General features: G+C 33.4%; 1 protein-coding gene across 2 annotated transcripts; it reads right to left on the bottom strand.

The window, feature by feature from the left end:
- Positions 1-15: 15 nt before the first annotated feature.
- Positions 16-3,675, bottom strand: LOC140052016 (uncharacterized). 2 transcript variants are annotated; one of them, XM_072097399.1, is made up of 5 exons: positions 3,512-3,675; positions 2,649-3,026; positions 2,404-2,430; positions 2,035-2,070; positions 16-1,480 (listed from the first exon to the last, which is right to left on the bottom strand). In XM_072097399.1, the coding sequence occupies exons 1-5, from the start codon at positions 3,522-3,524 to the stop codon at positions 1,203-1,205; spliced, it is 732 nt and encodes a 243-aa protein (XP_071953500.1). In that variant the 5' UTR covers positions 3,525-3,675; the 3' UTR covers positions 16-1,202. The 2 variants fall into 2 exon arrangements, with proteins under 2 accessions (XP_071953500.1, XP_071953492.1); XM_072097391.1 differs by having other exon boundaries at positions 96-1,483.
- Positions 3,676-14,700: the final 11,025 nt, after the last annotated feature.

The raw sequence follows: 14,700 nt of genomic DNA, 5'->3' as shown, positions 1-14,700 counted from the left end.
TAGATGACATACTAAGAATGGTTACATTTAATATGTAGTAAACAAGTCACAGTAATATTACAAAATACTATACTGACTATATCTAAGTAAGTATCTTGAAATTTACAAGTAAGGATACCTCAACATTAATTAAAGTATCTTTATCATGTTAAATTGAAATCTGATTAAACCTTTACATACATTGGATATGATATATTTCATATTCATTTATTTCGCTATATAGAAAACAAAAACAAACATACATACATACATAACAAATGTAAATCAATGAGCGCCACATGGGTGGAGGATACCGGCGCTATATAAGTTTTCATTTATTATTATTATTATTATTAAATTACCTAAATGTTATAACAAAAATAACAGTTGAGAAAATCTCCACAAAGGAATACAAACAAGTAATTAAATATTTTTAAAATATTTAAAAAGGATTAAAATTGCATAAAAAATATTTTCTCATTCTCGCAGATTTCCTCATCTTATCGTTTCAAATTAATTAATTAAATTTCAGTATATTTTTCTTAATACTATGTTTAAAAGATTTAAAATTAATTAGTAGGTGGTCCCCGATGTCCACAAGCAGGTCTTTAAAATTAAATATGAGTTACCAGCTTCATATCTTTGAAAATGGTAACACAAAAAAAACTGGATGGAATTTAGACAATCTGAACGTTGTGGATGACACCAATCATGGACCTATTAGGTCCATAGAGAATGACACCAATCATGGACCAAATGACACCAAAAGTGAGAAACTGCATTCCTGTTTTAAACCAATTTAATTAAAGGATTTTCCTGAAGTGGTAGGCGCTCACACTTAAAGTGTACAAAAAATTGTTCTCCTTAGTTATTAGTGAATACCACTAAGCATTGGTAGGAAACATGTGCCATTATAACCTACACTTGTTATCTAGTCAATTATTGGTTGCTGAATCATATAGCCATACTGGTATTCATATTAAAATGTCATAAATACAGTATACTATAACATAAGTAGTCCTAACCTCAACCTCAATTAAAATGAGTCAAGACATTATAGGGTACTGCTCTTCTTATTTATAAAGGAGACCTCCAGTTATAGTCCAGACATTCAGGTAGGTATGGTATAAAAAGTGATTATGGTTTTTTAATGTTGTTGATTCATAGCTTTCATTGCCATAGACTAACCATGTCTTTTAAATCCGTTCTTCCACTTTGTTCCATCATTGCCATAGACTAACAATGTCTTTTAAATCTGTTCTATCACTTTTTTCCAATGCAGTCATTAGAGTACGTAGTTTCTCTGATGGAGAGCATGAATCTCTCTTGCGCCATAAAACCAACATTTCTTGATTGCGTTCCCGACTACAGATTTGATGATCACGCCGTAAATCTTGTTGTTGAGCGAGTGAAATCCCTAAATACGTTGCCAACATGGACCAATCATTACCAAGCTCTCTTGCCAACTCGGCAATACGGAGGTCTGTGAGTGGTCCAAAGTCTTCTAGAACAGAAAAACAATATACATAAGCTATTGCCAAAAATAGAAGGAGGAGCCAAGATTTTGGAATTTCATATTATTGTGAGTGAGAGCGATAATGACTGTAAATGTTCATCCGGTTTGTAAACAACTTGTATACAATTCTTTATATCAAACCAATTGTAAAAAATACAAAAATAGGTGGTAAATACTTTCTTGATGGTTTAGTTGTTCCTTTCTCAAACAATTTCTTCTGAAGAAGTTATTTGTGAAAGGAATTTGTTACCATTGGTTTGATATAAAGAATTTTTTTACATAATATGACATAATGGTAAGGGATTAGCACGTGAAAGGGATTAGCACGTGAAAGGGATAAAGAAAGAGCTGTGCCGGCCACATTGCTTCTATCTTTAAAACATGACGCTTTACTCTTGTCTTTGTAAAGCCTATGTGTACATACAATGCACATGGCACACATTAAAAAAAGATGGGCATCTGCTCCCAGTGTGCTGCACTGTGGCTGCGGCCTTTGATGATGATTCATAACACATGTACATTTTAAACAGTAGTCTTACCTAATGGTTGTGGACGACTTGAATCAACGACATCCCCTAAGACAATGTTTAGATATAATCACATACAGGTATTTATACAATGTAATTTTATCACTTTATTGTATCACTAATCTGTGAAAATACAGCTCAATACAGCAACATTTTGAGTAATATTTATATAAATGGCAAACTATGTTTAAATAGAGATGGGAAGATCATATTAGTCTTCACATGGTGGTCCCCTTTCATTTTGTGCCACTTAACTGACATGCAGCTTAGAATATTATATGAGCATTTGCAGAATTACTCAACAGCTGTGTATGGAGTCGAGAGGCATGTCATGTGTACTAAATGAATAGTTCATATTATACTGTAATGAATAGTACATACCAGTTTCCATTGAAAAATTGTCTCCTCCTTAAAAAGATGTAAAAAAATCAACATTATTAGCCAAAGAGTTCAGAAGATAACATTTTCGAATTCAATAATTTCATACCAATATATACATATTTACAATGCATTCAAAGATGAACGGATTCTCAAAGAAACTTGAAAACATAAGGTCAAAAAGAAAAATAATTTATGAAGCTTTGCCAATTTTTTTTTCAAAAAATATATATTCTTAATGGACCAACCTGAAGGAAGACTCTTTATAACTTCTTCAATTCGACAACAGAGGCCTTCCTCATCAGAACCATGGTAATGTACAAGACCTGCATACTCGTCAGGAATTACAGAATCTTCTGTTATCTGCACGCATATCAACTCTCCTTTAAATTCAAACGACAAACTAGCGAGATATTTGTCAACGCTTGATTTTGTTTTTGATAGTGGTACGAAACCAATTATGGTGACTTTACTGTTCTTGATCCCATTGAGTCTGCTACTAGATTTCAAACTTCCAAGGGTAAAAGTGTTTCTGTGGTAACCACGGAGACCCTTTGCTTCTAATTTCCGCAGTATTCTGGTCTCCCAATCATAGTCATCGCTTGTTATGTAAAAATCATAATAACCTGTGTAACCAAAAAAGATCCCTTTTTAAAGTTCCCATGACCTAGTTTAAGTTTATTTCCTTTTTCTTACTACTTGAGTAGTAATACCAGGGAGTTGTCAAATAAAACTCCCTGGTATATTACTAACTAGGTCTAGCAAGCTACAGTGAACATTTTGGTTTTTTTTTTTTTTTATTTATAATTTATTTTTAATCAACATTCCTTATAAAAAATAATTGGCTGAATTAATATAAAACATGATATAGCCTTAATATGACTCATAAAATGCAGACATCTAGGAAATAGCTAAATCCAATTCCTTCTGCTACAGTGTAGGCCTAAAATGAAATTATGTATTGTTCCACCTATTCTAGTATTATGTAGCACTGTACTCTGTACGTGCTATATGCCGGTCATTGGAGATGGGAAATCCCCTTTTTATTCAGTCAGTCTTAAATAAACTATTTTAGAATTATAATTACTCCCAATGATTGTCATTATCTTACCGTCAAAAGCCATCTGTAAGTATTTATGACGATCTGAGCACAGTTCAACTATTATATTTCGAACTGGCTGAATCCAAATTGACAATCTTCACTGATAAAGTGGAAATTTAGGTAGCATAATTCAAGTATATTGTGCCTACTGTAGGAGGCCTAGACCGCCAACGAGTGTTCCGCCGCCGCTTCTCTGTCGCCTTTTCTCCAGTCATTTAGCTAGCTCACATAGAGGGCGGAATTGCTTTTTTTTTATATTATGGCTCTGGGAGATTCCGTCTCCTTTTAATTTAAAACTTTGTTTTTCTTCAAATTACCATTTATTTATTTTAATTAAATATCTGATGGGCCTACCCACAACATTTTCATTTCAGTAATTTCATTTTGATTTTAAATTAAAATATCTATGTACACGATACATTCAATTTGCAAAACAAATGGTCATGTTATTTTTATCAATTCAATTGTTTATATAATTTAAATGCCATCATTACTAAAATAACGACTGTACATCATTTCAAAATTAAATATGTAAAATATATTATGATGTACCCTAATTACATCTACTAAAAAATAACATGTCTATGTATGTATCGCTGAGTGTACATGATATATATTTCTTTTTGGTGTGTTGTGGTTAAATGTGGTTTATAACGTTTTAATTGTATGTCTAGTTTATTAGTTGACAGCACCCTTAATAAGTGTGTTGCCACTAGGCCTACTGATCAGTAAAATAGTAAAATTAACTAGACATGTAACTCGTCACTTTGACGAGTTTGGTTATCCGCCGCGCAAGTGGTGCAACATTAACATTAAAGGGATAGGTTGAGGACAAAAGGAAGTGTTCACGTTGGCATTATGACCTGAACTGAAGAATATGATATGTTGTTATTGCTGAATTTTATTATTTAAATTCATATATAGTATACACAGTATAATCTGTATCCATATCACATACAGTGTAGAATAGGTGAAATTACTGGACCCGCTATTTATTGCAATTTTTAACATGTTGACGGTTTTAAAATGAAACGCGAAGTTAGCAATTCCGAAAGAAAATTATCTCAGCAACAACGTATTAGCGTGTAGAAGAAATTTGAATACGTGAAATATTGATGCGCGCTCTTTTAAATGTAATGAATTATGACGCAAAAGATGAAAATACGACCTTTTTTATTTAACTGGCCATATGATGACGTCACAACATCCGATTGGCAACACTTTTACATAATTTCGTATCTACAATCCAATAGCTTCCAGTAAAAGTTTTAATCGTGATTATCACATTTTATTCTTACGAGCTATAACAGATTAAAATTTACTGTAAAGATGAAATTGATGCCACACGTGATTTAAATTTTTAGGCATGATGACGTCAAAAAAATTAAAATATTTTTAACTCATGCGAAAGATAGTTGATTGACCTACACAATATCAAAATCGGGGTGAAAATGGAAAACGGATAAGTGGAGATGCGCTCTATTCAATGTGATGAGCTATGACGAAAGATACAAAAATCCTAAATTTTATATTCGCGTGACCATACGATGACGTCATAATGTCCGGTTAGTCATATTAATACCTGATCCGATATCTACAACTCATCTACTTCTAGAATATGTCATCCACAAAAATTTGACCGTCTAGTTTAGAAATTACGACTGTTTTAAAAATGGCATATTTTAAACGAATTTTTTAACCTTTTCATAAAAAACGCGCGCAAATTGTCCAATTCGACGTGCTCGTATGACGTATCTTTAAGTCGAAATTGTTTAAAATTTGGTAAAATTACTAGAAAAGGCTGGAAAAACATAAATCACGCGAAAAAAATACGTTTTCAATGCTACGTGCGCACCGCACACGTAAAAATGTGCGCACGCGTGGGAATTTTTGACATGCTTAAAACGACATGAAACGCGTAGAAAGTTGATTATAAATTAATTTTGCGCATTTTGAAATTTTAAATGCGCGTGCGCGCGTAACTTTGTGTAAAACACGCAATTTTTTTTCAACAGAAAGTTAGCGCATGATATAAATTAAACTTTTGCAAAGTTTCAAGTTGAAATGTTATTTGGTTGTCGACCTATGTTAAATACGACAAAACCGTTAAATCGCGCGTAAGTCACGTTGCGCAATTGTAAACGTCATGAAAAGCTTCGCTTGACGACGTTACGTAAATGTCAATATGTTAAGATAGTTACCGAAATGTTATGTTTGCGAGTTTTGGAGAAAAGCGTTACACAAAAATCATACAGAAAGAAAGAAGAAGAATAACTAGACATGTAACTCGTCACTTTGACGAGTTTGGTTATCCGCCGCGCAAGTGGTGCAACATTAACATTAAGGGGATAGGTTGAGGACAAAAGGAAGTGTTCACGTTGGCATTATGACCTGAACTGAAGAATATGATCTGTTGTTATTGCTGAATTTTATTATTTAAATTCATATATAGTATACACAGTATAATCTGTATCCATATCACATACAGTGTAGAATATGTGAACTTACGGGACCCGCTATTTATTGCAATTTTTAACATGTTGACGGTTTTAAAATGAAACGGGAAGGTAGCAATTCCGAAAGGAAATTATCTCAGCAACAACGTATTAGCGTGTAGAAGAAATTTGAATACGTGAAAAATTGATGCGCGCTCTTTTAAATGTAATGAATTATGACGCAAAAGATGAAAATACGACCTTTTTTATTTAACTGGCCATATGATGACGTCACAACATCCGATTGGCAACATTTTTACATAATTTCGTATCTACAATCCAATAGCTTCCAGAAAAAGTTTTAATCGTGATTATCAAATTTTATTCTTACGAGCTATAACAGATTAAAATTTACTGTAAAGATGAAATTGATGCCACACGTGATTTAAATTTTTAGGCATGATGACGTCAAAAAAATTAAAATATTTTTAACTCATGCGAAAGATAGTTGATTGACCTAGACAATATCAAAATCGGGGTGAAAATGGAAAACGGATAAGTGGAGATGCGCTCTATTCAATGTGATGAGCTATGACGAAAGATACAAAAATCCTAAATTTTATATTCGCGTGGCCATACGATGACGTCACAATGTCCGGTTAGCCATATTAATACCTGATCCGATATCTACAACTCATCTAATTCTAGAAAATGTCATCCACAAAAATTTGACCGTCTAGTTTAGAAATTACGACTGTTTAAAAAAAGTCATATTTTAAACGAATTTTTTAACCTTTTCATAAAAAACGCGCGCAAATTGGCCAATTCGACGTGCTCGTATGACGTATCTTTAAGTCAAAATTGTTTAAAATTTGGTAAAATTACTAGAAAAGGCTGAAAAAACATAAATCACGCGAAAAAATTACGTTTTCAATTCTACGTGCGCACCGCACACGTAAAAATGTGCGCACGCGTGGGAATTTTTGACATGCTTAAAACGACATGAAACGCGTAGAAAGTTGATTATAAATTAATTTTGCGCATTTTGAAATTTTAAATGCGCGTGCACCCGTAACTTTGTGTATAACACGCAATTTTTTTTCAACAGAAAGTTAGCGCATGATATAAATTAAACTTTTGCAAAGTTTCAAGTTGAAATGTTATTTTGTTGTTGAGCTATGTTAAATACGACAAAATCGTTAAATCGCGCGTAAGTCACGTTGCGCAATTGTAAACGTCATGAAAAGCTTCGCTTGACGACGTTACGTAAATGTCAATATGTTAAGATAGTTACCAAAATGTTATGTTTGCGAGTTTTGGAGAAAAGCGTTACACAAAAATCATACAGAAAGAAAGAAGAACTAGACATGTAACTCGTCACTTTGACGAGTTTGGTTATCCGCCGCGCAAGTGGTGCAACATTAAAATAAAGGGGATAGGTTGAGGACAAAAAGAAGTGTTCACGTTGGCATTATGACCTGAACTGAAGAATATGATATGTTGTTATTGCTGAATTTTATTATTTAAATTCATATATAGTATACACAGTATAATCTGTATCCATATCACATACAGTGTAGAATAGGTGAAATTACGGGACCCGCTATTTATTGCAATTTTTAACATGTTGACGGTTTTAAAATGAAACGCGAAGGTAGAAATTCCGAAAGGTAATTATCTCAGCAACAACGTATTAGCGTGTAGAAGAAATTTGAATACGTGAAATATTGATGCGCGCTCTTTTAAATGTAATGAATTATGACGCAAAAGATGAAAATACGACCTTTTTTATTTAACTGGCCATATGATGACGTCACAACATCCGATTGGCAACATTTTTACATAATTTCGTATCTACAATCCAATAGCTTCCAGAAAAAGTTTTAATCGTGATTATCACATTTTATTCTTACGAGCTATAACAGATTAAAATTTACTGTAAAGATGAAATTGATGCCACACGTGATTTAAATTTTTAGGCATGATGACGTCAAAAAAATTAAAATATTTTTAACTCATGCGAAAGATAGTTGATTGACCTAGACAATATCAAAATCGGGGTGAAAATGGAAAACGGATAAGTGGAGATGCGCTCTATTCAATGTGATGAGCTATGACGAAAGATACAAAAATCCTAAATTTTATATTCGCGTGGCCATACGATGACGTCACAATGTCCGGTTAGCCATATTAATACCTGATCCGATATCTAAAACTCATCTAATTCCAGAATATGTCATCCACAAAAATTTGACCGTCTAGTTTAGAAATTACGACTGTTTAAAAAAAGGCATATTTTAAACGAATTTTTTAACCTTTTCATAAAAAACGCGCGCAAATTGTCCAATTCGACGTGCTCGTATGACGTATCTTTAAGTCGAAATTGTTAAAAATTTGGTAAAATTACATGAAAAGGCTGGAAAAACATAAATCACGCGAAAAAAATACGTTTTCAATGCTACGTGCGCACCGCACACGTAAAAAGGTGCGCACGCGTGGGAATTTTTGACATGCTTAAAACGACATGAAACGCGTAGAAAGTTGATTATAAATTAATTTCGCGCATTTTGAAATTTTAAATGCGCGTGCGCGCGTAACTTTGTGTAAAACACGCAATTTTTTTTCAACAGAAAGTTAGCGCATGATATAAATTAAACTTTTGCAAAGTTTCAAGTTGAAATGTTATTTGGTTTTCGACATATGTTAAATACGAGAAAATCGTTAAATCGCGCGTACGTCACGTTGCGCAATTGTAAACATCATGAAAAGCTTCGCTTGACGACGTTACATAAATGTCAAAATGTTAACATAGTTAACAAAATGTTATGTTTGCAAGTTTCAGAGAAAAGCGTTACACAAAAATCATACAGAAAGAAAGAAGAAGAACTAGACATGTAACTCGTCACTTTGACGAGTTTGGTTATCCGCCGCGCCGCGCAAGTGGTGCAACATTAACATTAAGGGGATAGGTTGAGGACAAAAGGAAGTGTTCACGTTGGCATTATGACCTGAACTGAAGAATATGATATGTTGTTATTGCTGAATTTTATTATTTAAATTCATATATAGTATACACAGTATAATCTGTATCTATCACATACAGTGACATACATAGAATAGGTGAAATTACGGGACCCGCTATTTATTGCAATTTTTAACATGTTTACGGTTTTAAAATGAAACGCGAAGGTAGCAATTCCGAAAGGAAATTATCTCAGCAACAACGTATTAGCGTGTAGAAGAAATTTGAATACGTGAAATATTGATGCGCGCTCTTTTAAATGTAATGAATTATGACGCAAAAGATGAAAATACGACCTTTTTTATTTAACTGGCCACATGATGACGTCACAACATCCGATTGGCAACATTTTTACATAATTCCGTATCTACAATCCAATAGCTTCCAGAAAAAGTTTTAATCGTGATTATCACATTTTATTCTTACAAGCTATAACAGATTAAAATTTACTGTAAAGATGAAATTAATGCCACACGTGATTTACATTTTTAGGCATGATGACGTCAAAAAAATTAAAATATTTTTAACTCATGCAAAAGATACTTGATTGACCTAGACAATATCAAAATCGGGGTGAAAATGGAAAACGGATAAGTGGAGATGCGCTCTATTCAATGTGATGAGCTATGACGAAAGATACAAAAATCCTAAATTTTATATTCGTGTGGCCATACGATGACGTCACAATGTCCGGTTAGCCATATTAATACCTGATCCGATATCTACAACTCATCTACTTCCAGAATATGCCATCCACAAAAAGTTGACCGTCTAGTTTAGAAATTACGACTGTTTAAAAAAAGGCATATTTTAAACGAATTTTTTAACCTTTTCATAAAAAACGCGCGCAAATTGTCCAATTCGACGTGCTCGTATGAGGTATCTTTAAGTCGAAATTGTTTAAAATTTGGTAAAATTACTAGAAAAGGCTGGAAAAATATAAATCACGCGAAAAAAATACCTTTTCAATGCTACGTGCGTACCGCACACGTAAAAATGTGCGCACGCGTGGGAATTTTTGACATGCTTAAAACAACATGGAACGCGTAGAAAGTTGATTTTAAATTAATTTTGCGCATTTTGAAATTTTAAATGCGCGTGCGCGCGTAACTTTGTGTAAAACACGCAATTTTTTTTCAACAGAAAGTTAGCGCATGATATAAATTAAACTTTTGCAAAGTTTCAAGTTGAAATGTTATTTGGTTGTCGAGCTATGTTAAATACGAGAAAATCGTTAAATCGCGCGTACGTCACGTTGCGCAATTGTAAACATCATGAAAAGCTTCGCTTGACGACGTTACATAAATGTCAAAATGTTAACATAGTTAACAAAATGTTATGTTTGCAAGTTTTAGAGAAAAGCGTTACACAAAAATCATACAGAAAGAAAGAAGATTAAGAAAAAGATGTTGATGATTTCGTACAATCACAAGAGGTTATCCTGCAACTTCGTTGCGGATAACCAATAAAAAGTTGATGATGATGATGATGATGATTTCGTACAATCACAAGAGGTTATCCTGCAACTTCGTTGCGGATAACCAACTAGACATGTAACTCGTCACTTTGACGAGTTTGGTTATCCGCCGCGCAAGTGGTGCAACATTAACATTAAGGGAATAGGTTGAGGACAAAAGAAAGTGTTCACGTTGGCATTATGACCTGAACTTAAGAATATGATATGTTGTTATTGCTGAATTTTATTATTTAAATTCATATATAGTATACACAGTATAATCTGTATCCATATCACATACAGTGTAGAATAGGTGAAATTACGGGACCCGCTATTTATTGCAATTTTTAACATGTTGACGGTTTTAAAATGAAACGCGAAGGTAGCAATTCCGAAAGGAAATTATCTCAGCAACAACGTATTAGCGTGTAGAAGAAATTTGAATACGTGAAATATTGATGCGCGCTCTTTTAAATGTAATGAATTATGACGCAAAAGATGAAAATACGACCTTTTTTATTTAACTGGCTATATGATGACGTCACAACATCCGATTGGCAACATTTTTACATAATTTCGTATCTACAATCCAATAGCTTCCAGAAAAAGTTTTAATCGTGATTATCACATTTTTTTCTTACGAGCTATAACAGATTAAAATTTACTGTAAAGATGAAATTAATGCCACACGTGATTTAAATTTTTAGGCACGATGACGTCAAAAAAATTAAAATATTTTTAACTCATGCGAAAGATAGTTGATTGACCTAGACAATATCAAAATCGGGGTGAAAATGGAAAACAGATAAGTGGAGATGCGCTCTATTCAATGTGATGAGCTATGACGAAAGATACAAAATCCTAAATTTTATATATGCGTGGCCATACGATGACGTCACAGTGTCCGGTTAGCCATATTAATACCTGATCCGATATCTACAACTCATCTACTTCCAGAAAATGCCATCCACAAAAAGTTGACCGTCTAGTTTAGAAATTACGACTGTTTTAAAAAAGGCATATTTTAAACGAATTTTTTAACGTTTTCATAAAAAACGCGCGCAAATTGTCCAATTCGACGTGCTCGTATGACGTATCTTTAAGTCAAAATTGTTTAAAATTTGGTAAAAATACTAGAAAAGGCTGGAAAAACATAAATCACGTGAAAAAAATACGTTTTCAATGCTACGTGCGCACCGCACACGTAAAAATGTGCGCACGCGAGGGAATTTTTGACATGCTTAAAACGACATGAAACGCGTAGAAAGTTGATTATAAATTAATTTTGCGCATTTTGAAATTTTAAATGCGCGTGCGCGCGTAACTTTGTGTAAAACACGCAATTTTTTTTCAACAGAAAGTTAGCGCATGATATAAATTAAACTTTTCCAAAGTTTCACTTTAAAATGTTATTTGGTTTTCGACATATGTTAAATACGAGAAAATCGTTAAATCGCGCGTACGTCACGTTGCGCGATTGTAAACATCATGAAAAGCTTCGCTTGACGACGTTACATAAATGTCAAAATGTTAACATAGTTACCGAAATGTTATGTTTGCAAGTTTTAGAGAAAAGCGTTACACAAAAATCATACAGAAAGAAAGAAGAAGAATAACTAGACATGTAACTCGTCACTTTGACGAGTTTGGTTATCCGCCGCGCAAGTGGTGCAACATTAACATTAAGGGGATAGGTTGAGGACAAAAGGAAGCGTTCACGTTGGCATTATGACCTGAACTGAAGAATATGATATGTTGTTATTGCTGAATTTTATTATTTAAATTCATATATAGTATACACAGTATAATCTGTATCCATATCACATACAGTGTAGAATAGGTGAAATTACGGGACCCGCTATTTATTGCAATTTTTTGTTGACGGTTTTAAAATGAAACGCGAAGGTAGAAATTCCGAAAGAAAATTATCTCAGCAACAACGTATTAGCGTGTAGAAGAAATTTGAATACGTGAAATATTGATGCGCGCTCTTTTAAATGTAATGAATTATGACGCAAAAGATGAAAATACGACCTTTTTTATTTAACTGGCCATATTATGACGTCACAACATCCGATTGGCAAAATTTTTACATAATTTCGTATCTACAATCCAATAGCTTCCAGACAAAGTTTTAATCGTGATTATCACATTTTATTCTTACGAGCTATAACAGATTAAAATTTACTGTAAAGATGAAATTAATGCCACAGGTGATTTAAATTTTTAGGCACGATGACGTCAAAAAAATTAAAATATTTTTAACTCATGCGAAAGATACTTGATTGACCTAGACAATATCAAAATCGGGGTGAAAATGGAAAACGGATAAGTGGAGATGCGCTCTATTCAATGTGATGAGCTATGACGAAAGATACAAAAATCCTAAATTTTATGTTCGCGTGGCCATACGATGACGTCATAATGTCCGGTTACCCATATTAATACCTGATCCGATATCTACAACTCATCTACTTCCAGAATATGTCATCCACAAAAATTTGACCGTCTAGTTTAGAAATTACGACTGTTTAAAAAAAGGCATATTTTAAACGAATTTTTTAACCTTTTCATAAAAAACGCGCGCAAATTGTCCAATTCGACGTGCTCGTATGACGTATCTTTAAGTCGAAATTGTTTAAAATTTGGTAAAATTACTAGAAAAGGCTGAAAAAACATAAATCACGCGAAAAAAATACGTTTTCAATGCTACGTGCGCACCGTACACGTAAAAATGTGCGCACGCGTGGGAATTTTTGACATGCTCAAAACGACATGAAACGCGTAGAAAGTTGATTAGAAATTAATTTTGCGCATTTTGAAATTTTAAATGCGCGTGCGCGCGTAACTTTGTGTAAAACACGCAATTTTTTTTCAACAGACAGTTAGCGCATGATATAAATTAAACTTTTGCAAAGTTTCATTTTAAAATGTTGTTTGGTTTTCGACATATGTTTAATACGAGAAAATCGTTAAATCGCGCGTACGTCGCGTTGCGCAATTGTAAACATCATGAAAAGCTTCGCTTGACGACGTTACGTGAATGTCAAAATGTTAACATAGTTAACAAAATGTTATGTTTGCAAGTTTTAGAGAAAAGCGTTACACAAAAATCATACAGAAAGAAAGAAGATGAAAAAAAAGATGATTTCGTACAATCACAAGAGGTTATCCTGCAACTTCGTTGCGGATAACCAAAAAGTTGATGATGATGATGATGATGATGATTTCGTACAATCACAAGAGGTTATCCTGCAACTTCGTTGCGGATAACCAACTAGACATGTAACTCGTCACTTTGACGAGTTTGGTTATCCGCCGCGCAAGTGGTGCAACATTAACATTAAGGGGATAGGTTGAGGACAAAAGGAAGTGTTCACGTTGGCATTATGACCTGAACTGAAGAATATGATATGTTGTTATTGCTGAATTTTATTGTTTAAATTCATATATAGTATACACAGTATAATCTGTATCCATATCACATACAGTGTAGAATAGGTGAAATTACGGGACCCGCTATTTATTGCAATTTTTAACATGTTGACGGTTTTAAAATGAAACGGGAAGGTAGCAATTCCGAAAGGAAATTATCTCAGCAACAACGTATTAGCGTGTAGAAGAAATTTGAATACGTGAAATATTGATGCGCGCTCTTTTAAATGTAATGAATTATGACGCAAAAGATGGAAATACGACCTTTTTTATTTAACTGGCCATATGATGACGTCACAACATCCGATTGGCAACATTTTTACATAATTTCGTATCTACAATCCAATAGCTTCCAGAAAAAGTTTTAATCGTGATTATCACATTTTATTCTTACGAGCTATAACAGATTAAAATTTACTGTAAAGATGAAATTGATGCCACACGTGATTTAAATTTTTAGGCATGATGACGTCAAAAAAATTAAAATATTTTAACTCATGCGAAAGATAGTTGATTGACCTAGACAATATCAAAATCCGGGTGAAAATGGAAAACGGATAAGTGGAGATGCGCTCTATTCAATGTGATGAGCTATGACGAAAGATACAAAAATCCTAAATTTTATATTCGCGTGGCCATACGATGACGTCACAATGTCCGGTTAGCCATATTAATACCTGATCCGATATCTACAACTCATCTACTTCCAGAATATGCCATCCACAAAAATTTGACCGTCTAGTTTAGAAATTACGACTGTTTAAAAAAAGGCATATTTTAAACGAATTTGTTAACCTTTTCATAAAAAACGCGCGCAAATTGTCCAATTCGACGTGCTCGTATGACGTAT

This window comes from Antedon mediterranea, chromosome 1 (genome assembly GCF_964355755.1).
Source record: "Antedon mediterranea chromosome 1, ecAntMedi1.1, whole genome shotgun sequence".
Lineage (NCBI taxonomy): Eukaryota > Metazoa > Echinodermata > Crinoidea > Comatulida > Antedonidae > Antedon > Antedon mediterranea.
Note: the sequence above shows the minus strand (reverse complement) of the source record. Positions and strands in the feature narration are given on the sequence as shown.

What these genes read in the sequence shown, in the direction of transcription:
- LOC140052016 (XM_072097391.1), bottom strand. An exon ending in CAATTTTTCAATGGAAACTG is followed by an intron (nt 2,071 to 2,403) that starts GTATGTACTATT and finishes ACATTGTCTTAG; the next exon opens with GGGATGTCGTTGATTCAAGT. An exon ending in AAGTCGTCCACAACCATTAG is followed by an intron (nt 1,484 to 2,034) that starts GTAAGACTACTG and finishes TTTCTGTTCTAG; the next exon opens with AAGACTTTGGACCACTCACA.